The 21,171-nt window shown below is 45.0% G+C and overlaps 1 protein-coding gene across 4 annotated transcripts in view; it reads right to left on the bottom strand.

Moving 5' to 3' along the window:
- The window catches only part of SENP5 (SUMO specific peptidase 5), a 55,442-nt gene extending 34,491 nt beyond the window's left edge, over positions 1–20,951 (bottom strand). For 2 of the 4 annotated variants that reach the window (XM_063622183.1, XM_063622184.1), the window contains exons 1-2: positions 20,736–20,919; positions 7,454–8,997 (exon numbers count right to left, since the gene is read on the bottom strand). In XM_063622183.1, coding sequence (XP_063478253.1) covers positions 7,454–8,966 — 1,513 coding nt within the window. In that variant the 5' untranslated portion in view covers positions 8,967–8,997; positions 20,736–20,919. Of the gene's footprint in view, positions 1–7,453; positions 8,998–20,735 lie in introns of all 4 variants that reach the window. The other 2 variants (XM_063622181.1, XM_063622182.1) reach the window with 2 other exon arrangements.
- Between the last annotated feature and the right edge of the window lie 220 nt (positions 20,952–21,171).

Raw genomic sequence — 21,171 nt, 5'->3', positions numbered from 1 at the left:
AACGGTGGTTACCAGGGGCTGGGCGTGGGGCAGATAATTGGAAGATGATGGTCAAGGGTTATAAAGCTTCAGTTAGACAGGAGGAAGCAGTCCTAGAGATCTATTGTACAGTCTGGTGACTATAGTTAATAATAATGTACTGTGTCTTGAAAATAGATGAGAATCGATTTTAAATGTTCTCACAACAGTGAGTGATGGATATGCTGATTATCTTGATTTATTTCACAAAGTAAACATATATCAAAACATCACATTGTACCCCATAAATATATATAATTTTGTCAATTAAAAATAATCTTTAGGTCAGGGACAGTGGCTCATGCCTGTAATCCCAGCACTTTGGGAGGCTAAGCCAGGCGGATCACTTGAGGTCAGGAGTTCGAGACCAGCCTGGCCAACATGGTGAAACCCCATGTCTACTAAAAATACAAAAAATTAGCCAGGCATAGTGGCGCACCTCTGTGGTCCTGGCTACTCCGGAGGCTGAGGCACGAGAATCGCTTGAACCCGGGAGGTGGAGTTTGCAGTGAGCTGAGATCACGCCTCTGCACTCTAGCCTGGGAGACAGAGGGAGACTCTGTCACAACAAAAGAAACCAAAAACTTAAGAATGATTTCCTGTATTTTTTTTTTCTTTTTTTAAGAGACAAGGTTGGCCAGGCGCAGTGACTCACGCCTGTAATCCCAGCACTTTGGGAGGCTGAGGCAGGTGGATCATGAGGTCAGGAGACTGAGACCATCCTGGCTAACACAGTGAAACCCCGTCTCTACTAAAAATACAAAAAATTAGCCGGGCGTGGTGGCACGTGCCTATAGTCCCAGCTACTCCGGAGGCTGAGGCAGGAGAATCGCTTGAACCCAGGAGACAGAGGTTGCAGTAAGCCAAGATTGCACCACTGCACTCCAGCCTGGGAGAGAGAGCGAGACTCCGTCTCAAAAAAAGAGAGAGACAAGGTCTTGCTGTCACCCAGGCTGGAATGCAGTCGAGCTACCACAGCTCACTTCAACCTCAAACTCCTGGCTTCAAGCAGTCCTCCCACCTCATCCTTCTGAGTAGCTGGGACTACAGGCATGCACCACCACACGCAGATAATTTTATTTTTTGTAGCGACAGAGTCTCGCTAAGTCTATATATATCCCTCTATGTATTTATATTGCTATGTTGCCCAGGCTGGTCTCAAACTCCTGCCCTCAAGCGATCCTTCTGCCTCAGCCTCCTAAAGTGCTGGGATTACAGATGTGAGCCACCACGGCCAGCCTGTATTTGTTTCTTTTTAACAGCTTTATTGAGATGTGATTCACACACCACAAAACTTGCCCCATTAAATAACACAATTCACTGTTTTTTAATATATTCAGATTGTGTAACTATCACTACTACCTAATTCCAGAACACCTCCATTACCCCACAAAGAAACTCTATACCCATTAACAGTCACCTCTCATTCCCCTTCTTCCCAGCTCCTGGCAACCATTAGTCTACTTTATATCTCTATGTATTTGTCTATTCTGGACATTTCAAATGAATGAAATCATATGTTACAAGGCCTTTTGTGTCTGGCTTTTCACTTAGCATGTTTCCAAGGTGCATCCACATTTAAGTATATATTGGTATTTATTCCTTTTATAGAATAATATTCCATTGTGTAGGTATACCAAATTTTATTTATCCATTCATCAGTTGTTGAACATTTAGGTTGTTTTCACTTTCCGGCTATTATGAATAATGCTGTTACAAGCATTCGTGTACACATTTCTGTGTATTTCTGTGTGTTTGGTTTTAATTAGCCAAACTTTTAATCCATCTGGAATGTTTTGTGGCACAGGAATCTATCCCTTTTCCCTCCAAAAGAAGTAACCATCCAAGTTATTTCTCTTGGATGTGCTATAATTTTACTACACTAAATTTAATGTTGAGTCTGTGTATGTATTTGTGTGTGTTTTAATCCTGATTGGCACTTACAAAGCCTTTCAACTTTAGACTCAGACCTTTCTTTTCAGTTCTAGAAAACATTCCTAATTTCTTCAGTTTCCCTTCCATTATCTCCTGGCATACTCATGACATAGAGGTTAGAACTTTAAAGTGAAGCAAGAACTTAAGGAACTTGCAAAGTAATCTCAGTACAGAGTTCTAGACTTTCATACACTGCCTCAAATCTTTTACAGTTGTCTTGCATAAGCATATCAGTATTAATTTTTTTTGCAGCAACCCGCTACTGTCATTACAAAGCATTCAACTTGGTTTTCAAGGGAGGAGCTTTCTTCTTACACTCGTATTTCATTTTATGTAATACTGAATAAAATTATGAAACTGCAACAAGTAAATTTCCCCTAAGTATAACTGACTCTTAAACATGTAAATCAACTGCAAGGAGCATAATGTGAAGTCATATTAGAGACAAGCCAGCATTCAGCACACCACAGAACTCAATAGTGGCTAATGTTGTAGAAGTCAGTTAAAGGATTATCTATTGTACTCATTGCCCCATTAATCACTACTGAGGTTTAGTTCTGTTATTTGCTGAATTTGTCTATTTCATTGTGTTGGCTTTTCTCAGAGGATGGTGATAGACTGTTAGTTCATCTCTACTTAGGTAACTTGCTGAGAATTGAGGGCAAAGGGCTGTGATGGGCAGTAGCTGCTGCTCTGCCTTGAACTATTTTCAGTGGGAATAAGGTCACTAAGAACCCCAGCAGCTGTTCTGAAAATAGATGTTCCTCACTCTTGCCAAGTGTTACAAGGTGTACGTGTGTGGGTGAGTATCCTGTCTCTTGTCCTTAGAATTTTGGCTTGATAACAGATTTGTTCTTTGCTGATATGTGGCACAGGCAGGGAGAGATTCCCCAACTACCCAGTCTTTACCATGGGTGTTCCCTTTCCTCTCCACTTCCACCATCTCCAGAAACGTGAGCACTCAGTATCACATCACTTCCCTGTACTACTCTTCCTTCTGCCCGCCTGGACCTTCCCTCTACTTTTTGCCCAGTGAGAGCTGATTCTCAGGTTTTGATCCACCAAAACTCTCTCCTCCTTGTGAGTATGAAGACACGTGTTTTTAATATTTTTTCATAATTTCTATGGATTTGGTAGGAGGAAGAAGAGACTCCATGAGCTTAATTCATTCTCTTAAACCTGAAACTGCTATTGGCTTCTGATTGATATTCTTTAGTAATTGAAGGAAGCTTCCTTTATTACTAGTTTTCTAAGAGATTTAAACACAAAAGGAAACAATTTTTACTAACAGGCTTTTCAGCACTGCTGAGATACCATTTTTTTCCCCTCTGGCCTATTAAAATAGTGAATTATATTGTCACTAAACGTGAATTCTGTAAGAATTCCTACTTCCTCAGGTCATGCTACGGGTTTTACTATGTGCATATTCAATTTATCAATTGTATTTGAAAGTGTTACATCTATAAAGGTTAATTGGCATTTGTGGGTAAATACTAATTTTTTTCAGGTTTAAGTATCATGGGTCTGCTAACTTCAGTAGGGAAATCTGGCTTCACTCTCTAGGACAGTATAGACAAGAGTTTTTTTGTTTTTTGTTTTTTTTAATTTGCTAGGACTCTGTACTTTGTGTCTTTTTGTGAGGAAGAATTTATTTATTTATTTTTTATTTTTATTTTGAGACACTCGCCCAGGCTGGAGTGCAGTGGCGTGATCTCGGCTCAAGGCAAGCTCCGCCTCCCCAGTTCACGCCATTCTCCTGTCTCGGCCTCCCAAGTAGCGGGGACTACAGGCGCCCGCCACCACGCTCGGCTAATTTTTTTAATTTTTAGTAGGGACGGGGTTTCACCATGTTAGCCAGGATGGTCTCAATCTCCTGACCTCATGATCCGCCTGCCTTGGCCTCCCAGAGTGCTGGGATAACAGGCGTGAGCCACCATGCCCAGCCAGAAGAATTTATTATACTTAATGGTTGGAAAAAGAAAGTGCTCAGAACCGTTTCAACTACCATGAAATAAACCTCCTAACTAGCTCCCTAAAGCCAATGGTAATAATATCTGTCCAGATGTCCTACACAAATGCATATGCACCCATATATACACACACTCATCCTACATATGTCATATATATCTTTTAACAAAACGGTTTCATACCATTTTGCAACTTATTGTTTTCACTTTTTTTTTTTTTTTTGAGACAGAGTCTTGCTCTGTCGCCCAGGCTGGAGCACAGTTGCGTAACCTAAGCTCACTGCAATGTCTGCCTCCCAGGTTCAAGCGATTATCCCTGCCTCAGCCTCCTAAGTAGCTGGGATCACAGACACGCACCACAGCACCTGGCTGATTTTTATATTTTTAGTAGAGATGGGGTTTCACCATGTTGACCAGCCTGGTCTTGAACTCCTGACCTCAGGTGATCCGCCCACCTCGGCCTCCCAAAGTGTTGGGATTACAGGCGTGAGCCACAGCACCTGGCCTGTTTTCACTTTATACAGACATCTTTCAGTATCAAAATATAGATCTATATTCTTAAACAGCTGCATAGCAAACTATTGCCTGAATGGGCTATAATTTATACTATCATATTGTCTTCCAAAAAAATGTTTACACTAGTTTACCTTATGGGATAGATTTTTGACAACAGAAGGCTTCTTAAAGCATGACGTAAAAATTTGAAGCCTCAAAGTCAAAGATAGATAAGTTTTAGGCCGGGTGCAGTGGCTCACGCCTGTAATTCTAGCACTTTGGGCAGACTGGCCGAGGTGGGCAGATTGCCTGAGCTCAGGAGTTCGAGACCAGCCTGGGCAACATGGTGAAAACACTGTCTCTACTAAAATACAAAAAATTAGCTGGGCATGGCAGCGTGTGCCTGTAGTCTCAGCTACTTGGGAGGCTGAGGCAGGAGAACTACTTGAACCAGGAAGCAGAGGTTGCAATGAGCCGAGATTGTGTCACTGCACTCCAGCCTGGGTGACAGAGCAAGACTCCATCTCCAAAAAATAAAAAATAAAAAAAGACAGATAAGCTTTACTATGTAAGAACTGAAAACTCCTATTAAGCAAAAATATCAAACAATTTTGGGGTACTGAAGGCTTTTACCTTTCGTGAGGGACCATTCTTAGAACATTTATAATAAGCAATTAACTTAACATTTTTATGACTAGAATGACACCAAGTTCCCTGAAGGTCATATATTCTGTTCATTGCTACATTCTTAGGAACCAGCACAGTGCCTGGTACATTGAGCGTCTCCTAAAAAAAAAAAAAAAAAAAAAAAAAAAATCCAATTGAAAAATAGGCAAAGGGGCAGGGCACGGTGTCTCATGCCTGTAATCCCAGCACTTTGGGAGGCCAAGGTGGATGGATCACCTGAGGTCAGGAGTTCGAGACCAGCCTGGCCAACATGATGAAACCCCATCTCTACTAAAAATACAAAAATTAGCCAGGTGTGGTGGCGGGCGCCTGTAATCCCAACTACTCGGGGGGCTGAGACAGGAGAATCACTTGAACCCAGGAGGCGGAGGTTGTGGTGAGCCAAGATCGCACCATTGCACTCCAGCCTGGCGACAGAGTAAGACTCCATCTCAAAAAAAAAGAAAAATAGGCAAAGGAAAACCATGCACACACAAAAAAGTGGCCAATAAACACAGAAACGGATGTTCAAACTTAAAACTCAAAAATGCAAATTAAAACAAAACTCTGTGATCTGTAAGACTGGCAAAGCATAACAAATGTAAACTGGGCCCTTCCTTCCTTCCTTCCGTCCTTTTCTTCCCTCTGTTGCCCAGGATGGAGTGTAGTCGGCTCGCTGCAGACTCCCTGCCTCCGGCTCCCGTGATTCTCCTGCCTCCGCCTGCGGGCTGCCTGGGAATGCGGGCGCGCGCCACCACCCCTGCCTGGTTTTTGTCCTTTGCCTGGAGGCGGGGTTTCGCCATGTTGGCCAGGCTGGTCTCCAGCTCCTGACCTCGAGTGGTCTGCCCGCCTCGGCCTCCCGAGGTGCTGGGACTGCAGACGGAGTCTCGCTCACTTGGTGCTCGGTGTTGCCCGGGCTGGGGTGCGGTGGCGTGGTCTTGGCTCGCTGCAGCCTCCGCCTCCCAGCCGCCTGCCTTGGCCTCCCAGGGTGCTAGGATTGCAGCCTCTGCCCGGCCGCCGCCCCGTCTGGGATGTGAGGAGCGTCTCTGCCCAGCCACCGCCCAGTCTAGGAAGTGAGGAGCGTCTCTGCCTGGCCACCCATCGTCTGGGATGTGAGGAGCGCCTCTGCCCAGCCGCCCCGTCTCAGAAGTGAGGAGCACCTCTGCCCGGCCGCCCCGTCTGGCAAGTGAGGAGCGCCTCTGCCCGGCCGCCACCCCGACTAGGAAGTGAGGGGCATCTCTGCCCGGCCGCCGCGTCTGGCAAGTGAGGAGCACCTCTGCCCAGCCGCCACCCCGACTAGGAAGTGAGGGGCGTCTCTGCCCGGCCGCCCATCATCTGTGAAGAGAGGAGCGCCTCTGCCCAGCCACCCCGTCTGGGATGAGGATAGCCTCTGCCCAGCTGCCCCATCTGGGATGTGAGGAGCGCCTCTGCCCGGCTGCCGCGTCTGGGATGTGGGGAGTGCCTCTGCCCGGCCGCCCCGTCTGGGAGGTCTACCACGGAGGCCAGGCACAATGTGGGGGCTGGACGTGGTGGCTCACGCCTGTAGTCCCAGCTCTCTGGGAGGCCGAGGCGGGTTGATCACTTGAGGCTAGGAGTTCGAGACCAGCCTGGCCAACATGGCAAAACATACGAAAAATACACCAGACCAACCAACCAACCCAGCAACAACAAAACAGGTCTACCCTGGAGTCATACTCTAATTTTTTCTATTTTCCTCCCTTTCTGATCCTTTATCCCACCTTCCTTTTCTTCCTCTCCCTTCTCCTTCTTGTCAAATAGTGGATTGAGTTATTATCATTGATCCATACAAAGTCCCTCTCTCATTTATTTTCTTTAATTCCCACCCCCCATTTCTATTCCCCGTCTTCCCATGTGCAACCTTCCTGTTTGATATGCATCTTTTTGTATGTATTTTTAGAAAATGTTTATTGTTTTGTGTGCAAAAAAAAATTTAAAAAGAAATATATAAGAAAAGAATAGAATAAACGCAAGTGATCAAATTTAAAAAAGAAATGTAAACTGGTTCAACTTTTTGGAGGGTAACTTAATTATCTTAAAATTTTAAGTGTGAATATTCCTTCACCATCAATTCTAATAATGAGAATTTAGCTTACAGAAACAAATGTATAAATGTAAAGAAATAATTTCATCACACTATTAGCTTATGAAAAAAATGGAATCAATACAAGTGTCTACGAGGATTAAATGATGGAACATCTACATAATGCAGCAATATAAAAGGCTTCAAGAAGACTAACTGGTTTAAAGAAATATCCATGAGTGGGAGAAAAAAATAGGACTCTTATTAGCAAGGATAATGAACAGCAAATGTGAGCTTGGAGTTTGAGGGAGAATAAAGGAAAAGTGCATACCAGAAAGACAGACTGACAGCTGTTCATCATCCACTGGAGAGGCTTTTTGACTGTTCTTTCCATCTCCTGCTTGATTTTCTAGTTTGAGTCCACTGCACACCAAGGGAGCCTCCAGTGGACTTTTACAGTAAGGGTGGTCCAGCAACTCAGAACTAAGAATGTTCTGCTTGAGAGATCCATCCTCCTCCATCTGGTATGAGTTCTCATTTTGAACAGCCTTTTGGGACACAGGCCCATCTACGCTACTCACAGATGTACCTGCTCCAGACACTGACAGTTTTACTCTGTCATCACTGACAGAACTTGTCTGATTTTCCTGACCCAGAGTCATAATTTCTCTTTCAGTTTCTGAAATGAACATGGTATTAGAACGATGTTCTGGTAAGGGGATGTCATGAATCAGCTCTGTACACTCCCACTTAGGAGAAGAACAGGATGACTGGTCCCAGGCGTTTGTGGCACTGCCATTCTGTTGGTCAGGGAATGCTTCATCTAAACTAAGCTCCTTGCCCAAGAAAGAGCTTCCTTTAGTGTGGCAATCAGGCACATGAGAGTTCGTCCCCTTCACCACAGCATTGCTGTCCATATCTGGAAAGTACGGCTGATGCCGACAAGAAGGGTCTTTAGGTTCTGGGGAAGGAAATGGGCTGCAACTGCCACCCTCACCGTTCTCCCTACGAGTCTCTTGATGGTCCCCAGTGACCTTCTGTACCCAGCTTCGCTGGGCTTTTCTTAGCTTGCAAACCTTGCTTTTGGTTCTGAAGTGCTGGGATCTGAGAATCCTGTACCGAAATCTAATCATGGATAATTTCTCATACATCATAAGAGGAGATAATTTTATTCTTCTATGTTGGTTAAGTTGGAACTTTTTTGGAATCAAAGGTCCCCCATTCCTGTGGTGCTCCGGCCCTTGGCAGCAGCCGTAACAAAAGCCCTTTCTCTTATGGTTGCTCAAGGTGACCACAATCGTGCCACTCTCACCTGGACTTTGGCTCTCCCCATTGAACTTCATGGGAAAGTCAGAAGCTTGTGGGTCTGTCCTAGGTCTGTGACCATTGGCCTGACCTAAAGCACTATTTGATGGAAAGTCAGTAACTGCCTTCAAGAGATTTTTCTCTCTGCAGTATTCATGGTCAGAATTCTTTGCTGATGCCAACAACTTCTCTGCTTGGAGTCTCAGGAGAGTCCTTGAGGAGGAAATGAAGTGTTTAGTGTCCTTTCTTTTCACTTTAGAGGACAAAGTACTAACATTTTGAGTAGCCACATTGAACTTGGTCTTAGCACAAAGGGGTTCATCCTTGATCCACGTTTTCTGGATTTGAAGAGCTTTCTTTCTACCCTGGAAATGTCTCAACTGTCTATTCCAAGTAACTGGCCTTCCCAGCTTAGCTTTCAGAATGCACAAGTGTTGGTGAAAATAAAACTTCTTAAAGCCTCCAAACCCAGTATTCCATTTCTCAGAAAAAGCTAAGTGGATTCCTTTCCTCCATAGAATTTTCCTCTGTTTTTTCATTTTTCTGATGCATAATGAGATCTGGATGCAGCTGTAAAGAAGAGAAGTAAGTTATATTTCTATCTAAAAATAAGGTCATGAAGACATATTCACAGTAATTAAGGTAGAAAATTGAGAAAAAAAAAAGAGTACATATACTTTGAGGAAAAAAAAGAGTACATATACTTCAATTTAGACTATTAGACACAATGAAATCTTACCCGACCAGGGTTTCCATCACAATGAAAACTGGAGAGGAGGGAGGACATGAGTAGTCTAACAAAAAGCCATTTGCTGTACAACTGCCTCTGAGAAAAATAAACTTAAGAATCATTTTCGACCAGGCGCAGTGGCTCACACCTGTAATCCCAGCACTCTGGGAAGCTGAGCGGGGAGGATTGCTTGTAATCCTCACACCTGACACCAGCTCCTGGGGAGGCTGCGGCAGGAGAATTGCTTGAACCCTGGAAGCGGAGGTTGCACTGAGCCAAAATTGCACCACTGCACTCCAGCCTGGGTGACAAGAGCGAAACACCGTCTCCAAAAAAAAAAAAAAAAAAAAATCTGATTTCTGTAACCTCAGTGTGATTTGGAGAGGGAACTGAGGTAAACGTGTTCAGTCCTCCATTTTTTTTCCCCAGAGAAAACTTATACACAGAAAGGTAATACAGCACTTCTGAGTAAATTGTTAGCAAGCTGAAATTAGAATATTGGCTTCTGATTCATAGTCTTTCTTCCACTCTACCTGCAGTGGCTGGTTCCTTTCTTTCCAGACTAAAGAGCCTTTGCTAATATTAGATCTTATTAAATCCTGAGGGGAAGTTATTGTTTGGTTTTGACTGTCATTCATTTCCATCTACTTCTAGAGTGTGTTCCTGCAGTATATGTGTGTATGCTTGTGTTGGTTCTTTTTTCTTATATTCACTTGAGATCCACAACCATCACTGGGTGACAGCATTTGATAAAGTCCTGTCCTTGCACGGCTACCCAGAGTCTTTGACTGGTAACACTGGAGCATGGCCTCCCTCTTGAGATGCTGACATCACACGTATTTACTAAATTATCTACTGGTGCATGACTATACGGAACAAAAGTACCTGCTCTTTTAAAAATTTGCTGTATGAAACAAATTATTTTGCTATGAGCAAATTATAATTAAGTCAATATGGAATCAGTCTTAAGTGGTATTTGGTCTCCTCTCCCTTCCCCATCCTTCATTTTACAAATGAGAACACAGGGCCAGGTGTGGTGGCCCATGCCTGTAATCCCAGCACTTTGGGAAGCTGAGGCGGATGGATTACCTGAGGTCAGGAGTTTGAGACCAGCCCAGCCAACATGGTGAAACCCCGTCTCTACTAAAAATACAAAAATAATTAGCCAGGCATGATGATGGGTGCCTGTAATCTCAGTTACTTGGGAGGCTGAGGCAGAAGAATTGCTTGAACCTGGGAGGTGGAGGTTGCAGTGAGCCAAGATTGCACCACTGCACTCCAGCCTGGGAGACAAGAGTGAAGCTCTGCCCCCAAAAAAAAAAAAAAAAAAAAAAAAAAAAAAAAAAAAAAAAAAAAAAAAAAAAAGAAGCTACAGGACCTCAGAAAGCAGAAAGGCTCAGAAGCAGAGGCAACATAATACCTATGAAAGTCAAGAGTATGGGTGGTGCTGAAAAGGAAGGGCTGGCTCAAAGTCTGAATAAGAAGCAGTGAAACTCCTAGATACCATCTCCTACGCTGGCAGATAATGAAAGTTTCACTTTCTGTGGAGGATGACCCAGGATAGTCCAGTATATCATGTACAGCTGAGCACAGGGGTATACCAGGAGGATAAATGAGTTTACACCGTGAATTCCCCTCCAGGCCCTTCGCCACTCAGCTTCCATAAGACTGGCAAGAAGCTCTATATCCACAAGAAGGCGACTAGTCCCTGGGGGAAAACAAATCATTCACAGAGAAAAAACCAACAGATAGTGACATTTGGGGATGTCTCAACAAAACAAGTCTGAACAATTACTCAATAAGGTGGCCTAAAGTTTAAGAAGCAATTAAACTCCAGATCCCTACTTAACTCCACATGGCAGGTAAGTGACCCTCCCCTACCCAAGATTGGAAGTTTATCCTTTAGATAAAATAGTAAAATGTAAAATGTAAAAAAGAGTAAAATGGAAAGTCTGCAGACAGAGGGACTCCAGGCACAGTTTGAAGATGGAATTATATACTGCATATGAGACTCCAAACACACTTTGCCACTCATCTCCCAGAATGCTAGCAGTCTGTCTCACCCATACAAGCAGACGGAAGATTCTTTTCTGGAGACTATAACTAGTCCACAAAAAAAAAAAAAATCCATAAAGATACAGATATTACCCCACAAAATGGCCCACAGTGTACCCCAAAGTTGACACGTCCCACTACATGTTAAGAGTTCCCAAGCAGTTTCTTAGGGGTCATTCTTAAAAACAACTAGATGGGCTGGGCACGGTGGCTCACGCCTGTAATCCCAATACTTTGGGAGGCCAAGGTGGGCAGATCACTTGAGGTCAGGAGTTTGAGACCAGCCTGGCCAACACGGCAAAACTCCATCTCTATTAAAAATACAAAAATTAGCTGGGCATGGTGGTGCATGCCCGTAATCCCAGCTACTTGGGAGGCAGAGGTTGTGGTGAGCTGAGATCACACCACTGCAGTCTAGCCTGGGCGACAGAGCAAGACTCTATCTCAAAAAAATAAAATAAAAAATAAAGGATGACCAAGAATCACCAGATGTCTAGGGGTAAAAACAGACCAAAACCAACAGATAAAAGCAAAAAACTATATAAAGTCAACTTTTATAAACCAACAGGGAGGGGGAGAAAAGGGAGTTATTGCTTAATGGGTACAGAATTCAGTTTGGGAAGATAAAAAGGTTCTGGAGATGAATGGTGGTGATGGTTGCACAGCAATGCGAATGTACTTTAATGCCAATGAACTGTACACCTAAAAATGGTTACAAGCATAAAATAGTAAATTTTATGTTACGTATATTTTACCACAATTAAAAAAAAGAGGGGGCCTGAGTGTGGTGGCTCACACCTATAATCCCAGCACTTTGGGAGGCCAAGACAGGCGGATCACTTGAGGTCAGGAGTTCGAGACCAACCTGGCCAACAAGGTAAAACCCCAACCCTACTAAAAATACAAAAAAAATCAGCCAGGTGTGGTGGCATGTGCTTGTAATCCCAGCTACTCGGGAGGCTGAGACACGAGAATTGCTTGAACCTGGGAGTTCTGAAGGCTGCAGTGAGCCGAGATTGAGCCACTACACTCCAGCCTGGGTGACAGACCAAGATCACCTGCCTGGGCAACACAGGAAGATCCTGTCTCCAAAAAAAATAGCCAAAAGTGGTGGTACATGCCTGTGTTCCCATCTACTCAGGAGGGTGAGGTGGAAGGATCGCTTGGCATGGGAGGTCAAAGTTTCACTGAGCTATGATCACACCACTGCACTCTAGCCTGGGTAACAGAGCAAGACTCTGTCTCAAAAAAAATAAAAATAAAAATAAAAAAAAAGGTCAAACTCAGGGTACAATGGAAATAACTGGCAAAAGGGTCAGGAAACACCTCTCTGAAGAAATTATTTTTCAGCTGAGACAAATGATGAGCAAAAGTTACTAGGAAAGAGAGGGAATTCAGTATTTCAAGGAACAGAAAGAACTTCAGTAACACTTAGAGGCACCGAAGGGGTAGGTAAGGAACAGAAGAGCTAAATTTATGATGCTGATACTTAACATAAGGTTGGTGTGAAGCCACTGAAAGACAAAGATCTGATTCATATTCTTGAAAAAAATCATTCTACCTGCAATGTGAAGAATGGCTAGGAGAAGGCTACAGCAGAAGAAACCCATTAGGAGTCTGTTACAGGTAAATCAATGCAGATACAGTGGGACAGCTTCTTGGATTAGGAGAAAAACTGGGAGGATGTAGCAAAGTGAATCAATCTTCAGGACACAGAAATGACAGGATTTGTCATTTGTCAAAAGCCTATCTGTTGGGGGTAAAAGTTCCAGTATCAGCTACTAGGTAGATAGTGGTATCACTGATACGAAACACAGATGGAGATTGATTAGGGGAAGGTTATACTGACTGTGCCTTTAGTCTTTCACATGTTCAATTTGAGATGACCATTAGAAATCCAAGTGGATATACACAGTTGGATACACAGTTCAAGAATTCTGAAAAGAGGACATCATGTGAATTCCAGTTTTCAGCTTAGAGTAACCAAAGCTATAGAAAATGATAAGATCATCTAGAAAGAATCTGTAAAAGGTAGAAGAGAATGAGAGAATGTACCCTAGGGCAATATCCCAAGGAACTCTAGGAATTTTTTTTTTTTCCACTCTTGTTGCCCAGGCTGGAGAGTTTTGCTCTTGTTGCCCAGGCTGGAGTACAATGGCATGATCTCAGCTCACTGCAACCTCCGCCTCCCGGGTTCAAGCAATTCTCCTGCCTCAGCCTCCCAAGTAGCTGGGATTACAGGCATGCGCCACCACGCCCAGCCAATTTTGTATTTTTAGTAGAGACGGGGTTTCTCCATGTTGGTCAGGCTGGTCTCGACCTCCTGACCTCAGGTGATCCACCCAAAGTGCTGGGATTACAGGTGTGCCCAGCTGGAACTCCAGGTTTTAAGAGTGAAATAAAGAAAGAAGACTAAGCAAAGGAAAGTGAAAAAAAATGACCCGGGAGATAAGGTCGAAAATCAGGTAAAGGTGGTATCAGCAAAGCTAGAACACATTTCTAAAAAGAGGGAAACGGTCAGTCAAAGATTGTTGAGAAGTCAAGCAAGATAAGGATTAAGAGTGTTCACTGAATTCTCTTGACATTTTCAGAAGAAATTTAAGTACAATGGAAACGACAAAAACCAAGGTGGAATAAAAAAGGCAATATATAAAAACTGTTGAAGAAGCCTGGGTAAAGCTGAAACATTTTTTGTTGTTGCTGTTGTTGAGACGGAGTCTCGCTCTGTCACCCAGGTTGGAGTGCAGTGGCGCGATCTCGGCTCACTGCAAGCTCCGCCTCCCAGGTTCACGCCATTCTCCTGCCTCAGCCTCCCGAGTAGCTGGGACTACAGGCGCCCACCACCACGCCCGGCTAATTATTTTTGTATTTTTAGTAGAGACGGGGTTTCACCGTGGTCTCGATCTCCTGACCTCGTGATCCACCCACCTCAGCCTCCCAAAGTGCTGGGATTACAAGCATGAGCCACCGTGCCCGGCTGAAACATTTTTTTAGTGGGGATTCTTATACATGTTTAAATTCTGATGAAGTACTTTACTTGTGGATAAAGACTGCAGATTAAGCAGACACATTTTACCATCATTCCCTCCTAAAACTTCATTAAGAATAAAAAAATTGTCCTTTATCTTTTTTTTTTTTTTTAAAGGTCTCATTCTGTCAGCCATGGCTCACTGCAGCCCCAAACTCCCAGGCTCAATCAAGTAATCCTCCTGACTCAGCCTTCTGAGTACCTAAGATTACTGGTGTGAGCCAATAAATTAATTTTTTAAAAGAAAAAACCAGCCAGGCACCATGGTGCATGTCTGTAATCCCAGCTACTCAAGAGGCTGAGGCAGAAGGATCCTTTGAGGCCAAGAGTTTGAGACCAACCTGGGCAACACAGCAAGACCCATCCCTAAATAACTAATTAAAATTAATTTATGTTTTTTTTGTTTTTTTTTGTTTTTTGAGACGGAGACTCACTATGTCACCCACGCTATAGTGCAGTGGCACATCTCGGCTTACTGCAACCTCCACCTCCCAAGTTCAAGGATTCTCCAGCCTCAGCCTCCCAAGTAGCTGGGACTTCAGGTGCCTGCCACCATGCCTGGCTAATTTTTTGTATTTTTAGTACAGATGGGGTTTCACCGTGTTAGCCAGGATGGTCTTGATCTCCTGACCTCATGATCCATCCGCCTTGGCCTCCCAAAGTGCTGGGATTACAGGTGTGAGCCAAGAATTTTTTAACTTAATTTTTTAAAGATATAATTTACCCACAGTGAAATACATAAACCTGAAGGGCTTTTGTTTTTTAAAGCATATGTACACAAAATGGAAGACGGAACAACAGCAAAAACATTTTGAAAGTTGGAATGTGGATTGACTTAAAGATCTAAAGAAGTCTCGGTTGGGGTTGGGCTTGGTGGCTCACGCCTGTAATCCCAGCACTTTGGGAGGCCGAGGCAGGCGGATCACCTGAGGTCAGGAGTTCAAGACCAGACTGACCAACATGGAGAAACCCCATCTCTACTAAAAATACAAAAATTAGCCAGGCATGATGGCGCATGCCTGTAATCCTAGTTACTCAGGAGGCTGAGGCAGGAGAATCACTTGAACCCAGGAGGTGGAGGTTACAGCGAGCCAAGATTGCGCCATTGCACTCCAGCCTGGGCAACAAGAGCAAAACTCCATCTTGAGAAAATAAATAAATAAATAAATAAATAAAACCTCGGTCGGATGTGGTGGCTCACGCCTGTAATCTCAGCACTTTCGGAGGCTGAGGCGGGCAGATCACCTAAGGTCAGATGTTTGAGACCAGCCTGGCCAACATGGCAAACCCCATCTCTACTAAAATACAAACATTAGCAGGGCATGGTGGCATGTGCCTGTAATCTCAGCTACTTGGGAGGCTGAGGCAGGAGAACTGCTTGAACCTGGGAGGTGGAGGTTGCAGTGAGCCAAGTTCATGCCACTGCACTCCAGCCTGGGCAACACAGCAAGACTCCGTCTCCAAAAAAAAAAAAAATTAAATCTCAAGCTTGCAGGGAGGAAAGCAATCTAAAGAACAATACCTCAAAACAGGTCAGGAATTGTTCTACAGAGGGATGTGAATATGAATATGATGCTAAAAATAAAAGGATTGGTCAAATGATTTAAATATCCTCCCACATGCCACAAAACCAGCCAACTGTCCCCTACCCATCCTTGCAGAAACCTGGAGTCTTCTTCTCTAGACTAGAACAGCACAGCCCAATAAAATTTCTGCAATGACAGAAATATTCTATATCTGCTCTGCCCAATATGGTAGCCTCTGGGCAAATGTGGAAATGTGTCTAATGCAAGTGAGGAACTAAACCTTTAATTTTAATTATTTAGATTTAGGCTGCTACATGTGGCTAGCAGCTACCATACTGGATAGTGCAGCTCCGTTATCCAATATGGTAGCCACTAACCACATGTAGCAGCTTAAAACAATCTTACGTAAAAACAATTCCTGGACTGGAAAGCTTTTCAACTGGTCCAGTTGAGAATGAGGTCATCTTACTGAAAACAGTTGAGTTAAATGAACATGAATGAGTGTTTATATAATAAATGCTAAGACCTCGAGCCTTTCCCTAAGTTTAGCAGCCAGACTGCTGGAAGCCCAATTTGTACTCTCCAAGCAGGAGATCCCTTCTTCTTTAGGGAATCTGACCCTGGAGCGAAGACCAGATACTGCCATAGAAGGTTCTCGAATACAAGGGTCCAGTAATTAAAAGCAAACTTCACATGCGTTTCCTTTACATTTCTGCCCCTGTATTCCCAGCCATGCTGCTGTATGTTCATATTGACCAAATATCAACATTCCTTCAAAGATAAAACACACACATAAGGGAAACAGAAGTAAGGTTTACACTCCTGTTAGATAGATACTCACCGACCCTAGGACAGCCCCAAGCCTAAACAGCCCCTTAAGGAGCCCAATATTTGGGTGAAAGTTCGCAGAGCAGCTACTGTACAGGTTAACTGAAGCTTCACTATGAAAAAGTTGTATCGGCCAAGTGTGGTGGCTCACGCCTGTAATCCCAGCACTTTGGGAGGCCAAGGCAGGCGGATTGCTTAAATCAATCTGCATTCCGACTTCCAAAATGTTTTGCTATTTTTCTGTCTTCCATTTTGTGTACATATTCTTTAAAAAACAAAAACCCTTAAGGTCTATGTATTTGACTGTATTTTTTTTTTTTTTTTTTGAGATGGAGTCTCGCTGTGTCACCCAGGCTGGAGTGCAGTGACCCGATCTCGGCTCACTGCAACCTCCACCTCCCAGGTTCAAGAGATTCTCCTGCCTCAGCCTCCTGAGTAGCTGGGAGTATGAGTGTGTGCCACCATGCCCAGCTAATTTTTGTATTTTTAGTAGAGATGGGGGTCTCACTATGTTGGCCAGGCTGGTCTCAAACTCCTGACCTCAGGTGATCCACCCACCTCGGCCTCCCTAAGTGCTGGGATTACAGGCGTGAGCCACTGCGCCAGGCCGTAAATTATATCTTTAAAAAATTAAGTTAAAAAATTCTTGAAAATTCTAGTCTCAAGTAGAGTCAGAGCCAGAAGACTGCCTCAAGAGCCGGCAAGTGACTTCTAACCTTCAATTTTTGCTAGGTTGTTACAACTCCCTAGAGCTGCTTTGTTTCAATGTTAAATCTACAGTATCAGTTTAGATTCAAAGTGTAACCCTGGGTTCATACTAACCCTTCACATGTACCTCTACTTGTCTCCTGTCAGAATCTGAAATTCAACAACAATTAAAACTTCAGAATTAAGGTATTCCAGACACAAAAATAAAATTTTAGAGATTCAGCTATTTGGTTTCTCAGATACATCATACCAGGTCTCTCTAGACTCTGAATGTATTAGACAACCTATGTGTTAACATGACTTGTTTTTTGGTTTTTTTTCTGAGACGGAGTCTCACCCTGTTGCCAAGGCTGGAGTGCAATGGTGCAACCTCAGCTCACTGCAACCTCCGCCTCATGGGTTCAAACGATTCTCCTGCCTCAGCCTCCCGAGTAGCTGGGATTATAGGCGCCCGCCACCATGCCCAGCTAATTTTTTTGTATTTTCAGTAGAGATGGAGTTTCACCATGTTGGCCAGGCTGTTCTCAAACTCCTGACTCGTGATCTACCCACCTCAGCCTCCCAAAGTGCTGGGATTACAGGCATGAGCCACTGCGCCACACCAACATGACTTTTTAAATCATTGACTTTACGATGTCCTTTGTCATCTGGTTGCAGAAAATCAACATGCTGCTGACCGGCTACAGTGGCTCACACCTGTAATCCCCGAGCTTTGGGAGGCCAAGACGGATAGATCACTTGAGGTCTGGAGTTCAAGACCAGCCTGGCCAACATGGTGAAACCCCATCTCTACTAAAAATACAAAAATTAGCCGGGCATGGTGGTGGGCGCTTGTAATCCCAGCTACTTGGGAGGCTGAGACAGGAGAATCACTTGAACCCAGGAGGCGGAAGTTGCAGTGAGCAGAGATCAAGCCATTGCCCTCCAGCCTGCACAACAAGAGTGAAACTCTGTCTCAAAAAAAAAAAAGAAAAAAAAAAAAGAAAATCAACATGCTATAAACATGACCATTTTAGAGAAAAAATAATTGAGTATATTTGGAGAATCTGTGATGTAGGGTCCACTTCTGGCTCTACTAATAATAGAGTAGGAATTGCTAAAGCAATGAGAAGGCTACCAAAGAATAATTGGAGAATGAATATATTTCCCTAAAAGAGAATGTTCAACACAGCCTGATGGCCTATGTACCTTAATTTTGAAAATATTACCCACACCCAAAAAAAAAAGTCACAAGGGTTTCACCATAATAGGTAAGAAAAATACATGTAAAACACTGTGACCACCTTATCAGTTGACCCTTTCTGAGCGTCTACCAAATTCTTTAAATCAGTGACAGAGTACAATCTAACCAAGAAAAGAAAAAGGAACTAAAAATTCGCAAAGACATGCTTAATATCGCGAATGCCAAGGTGATCTACTTCAATCAGATGTTTGGCAACTAGAGAAGCACAGAATCCCCTGTTCTCAAACTGAGCTCCAAAGGAAGCTGGCTAACACCACAAAGTAAATGGCCATGCATGCCAGGATGGAGGAGGCAGAAAGGCAGGCCTGTGTGTAGAGCACTGGGTTTATGACAAGCTAGAATAAAAGCAAAATATTGTTAAATTTCAATTTTTCTATGATTTTTGAAGGATTCACATAATAGCCTACCAAAAAAAAGGCTGATTTAGAAAGTGAAATAGCCCAGGCGCAGTGACTCATGCCTGTAATTCCAGCACTTTTTTTTTTTTTGAGACGGAGTTTTGCTCTTGTTGCCCAGGCTGGAGTGTAATGGCACGATCTCAGCTCACCACAACCTCGCCTCCCGGGTTCAAGCTATTCTCCTGCCTCAGCCTTCCGAGTAGCTGGGATTACAGGCATGCGCCACCACGCCTGGCTAATTTTGTATTTTCAGTAGAGATGGGGGTTTCACCATGTTGGTCAGGCTGATCTCGAACTCCCGACCTCAGGTGATCTGCCCGCCTCTGCCTCCCAAAGTGCTGGGATTACAGGCGTCAGCCACCGCGCCCGGCCGATCCCAGCACTTTTGAAAGGCCGAAGCACGTAGATCACTTGAGGTCAGGAGGTCGAGACCAGCCTAGCCAACATGGTGAAACCCCGTGTCTACTAAAAATACAAAAATTAGCCGGGCGTGATGGCGGGCACCTGTAATCCCAGCTACTCTGGAGGCTGAGGCAGGAGAATCGCTTGAACCCGGGAGAAGGAGGTTGCAGTGAGCCGAAAAGATCGCGCCACTGCACTCCAGCCTGGGTGTTAAGAGTGAGACCCTGTCCCCCCCAACAAAAAAAAATTGTGAGCCAAGGTGTAAATGAAGCCTCCCTCCCCACCACCCTCCTCTACATACCAAGCTTTTCTCCTAGAAAAGATGCACTGGGAAAAAGCTATCTTGAGTAAAGATAAAAAATGATATAAGTCATCCCTCATATACCAATAATATGCCATCAATAAGCGTGAGACATGTGGATGGCTAGGAGAGAGTCTGGTTTCTTCCTGATGCTGCCCACCCAAAACAGAGACTGCAGTTAGGCTCTGACCACACAAGCGCCTGGCATCTCTGGGCACCCTTCTCCATACCAAGCTTAGTTACTCCGGGCAAAATGCAAAAAAAAAAAAAAAAAAAAAAAAAAAAAAAACAGAATTAGGAAACTATCATGAAGTGTCCTGGATATTCTTAAATTAAATTTAACCAGATTCTCAAAACATTTCATAACTAACGTCTGCTTTCATTTAATTCTCCAAACATTATAATTTATATTGGTAGAAGAAAGTCCCACTTTACCTGCGGTGAAAAAGGTCGAAACGTCTAGCATGAGATGAAAAACACTACCAGACAGCAGGGTAGGATTTCACCTCGGCTATTCTCGCTCTAAGTCCAAAACTCCCACATCCTCTCCGCATCCCTCCACCCCGACAAAGTGGCTACAGGCGTAGAGCGGAGGCCGATACCGCTCAGAGCAGACCGAAGGGAAAAGACGTCTCCCACCGCGCTCATGCCCAACCGGGCTCTCTGGAAAAGGGTCCCGGGAGCGCGAGGAAAGAAACCAAGGCCGGAAGGAGGCAGAGCGGTCTAAGCAAATAAAAAACCCGGACTTCCAAGGCGGCCGGAGCTGGAGGCCTGTGACAGCGGCTCCTCCTCCCAGAGCTTTCCCGGCTTCAGGAGGAGCTGGGGGGCGCCAGCTTCACGGTGCCTGCGACGCACAGCCCGGCTGGAGCGACAGCGCAGTGCAGCGGCCCCTCGGGACGAGCTCGCGCGCCTCCCCCGGAACGGGAGGCTGTGGCCGAGACGGACAGCGGCCTTCAGCTCGGGCGGGGGAGGGCGGCTCGAGGCCTCCGGACCGGGCGCTGAGGTGGCGCACCGGCGCGGGAATGGCCCCAGCCAGCCCCGCCAGGCGATGGCTGAGTCCGTCACTCGGCTGCCCGCGTCCCCGCTTACCTGCTACCCTCGTTCCTGGCAGCTGCCCCGCCGCCGGCCCCGACGCGGCAGCAGCCTGGACCGCGGACCCCGCCTTCGTCAGCTCCAGGGGAAGCCCCGCCAGCGACGAGGCGTCCGGCCTGCTCGCCGCGGCCACAGCCGCCAAGCTTCCTCTGAAGCGGCTGCCGCGACGCCGGCGCTGGTCTATCGCGTCACCTCCTCCGCGCCCTTCCGCCTGAGGGGCTGGGCCTGGCACCGCCCGCTTCCGGCGCTCCCGCCCCGCCTCCCGACCCGGAGCCGCCCCGCCCCCGCCCGTCACCGCGTCCTTTGCCCCGGCCTCCCTCAGAACGCGCTGGGATGGGAACCGCGTTCAGGAGCTGCTAAGCGCGTTTGAGACTTAGCCCCTTCTCCAGCTTTTAACCTAAAAGGGCTAAATCAGACCGCAGCTAGTGTATAC

This window comes from Symphalangus syndactylus, chromosome 17 (genome assembly GCF_028878055.3).
Source record: "Symphalangus syndactylus isolate Jambi chromosome 17, NHGRI_mSymSyn1-v2.1_pri, whole genome shotgun sequence".
Classification (NCBI taxonomy): Eukaryota; Metazoa; Chordata; class Mammalia; order Primates; family Hylobatidae; genus Symphalangus; species Symphalangus syndactylus.
This window is presented reverse-complemented; position numbering and strand designations above follow the sequence as displayed.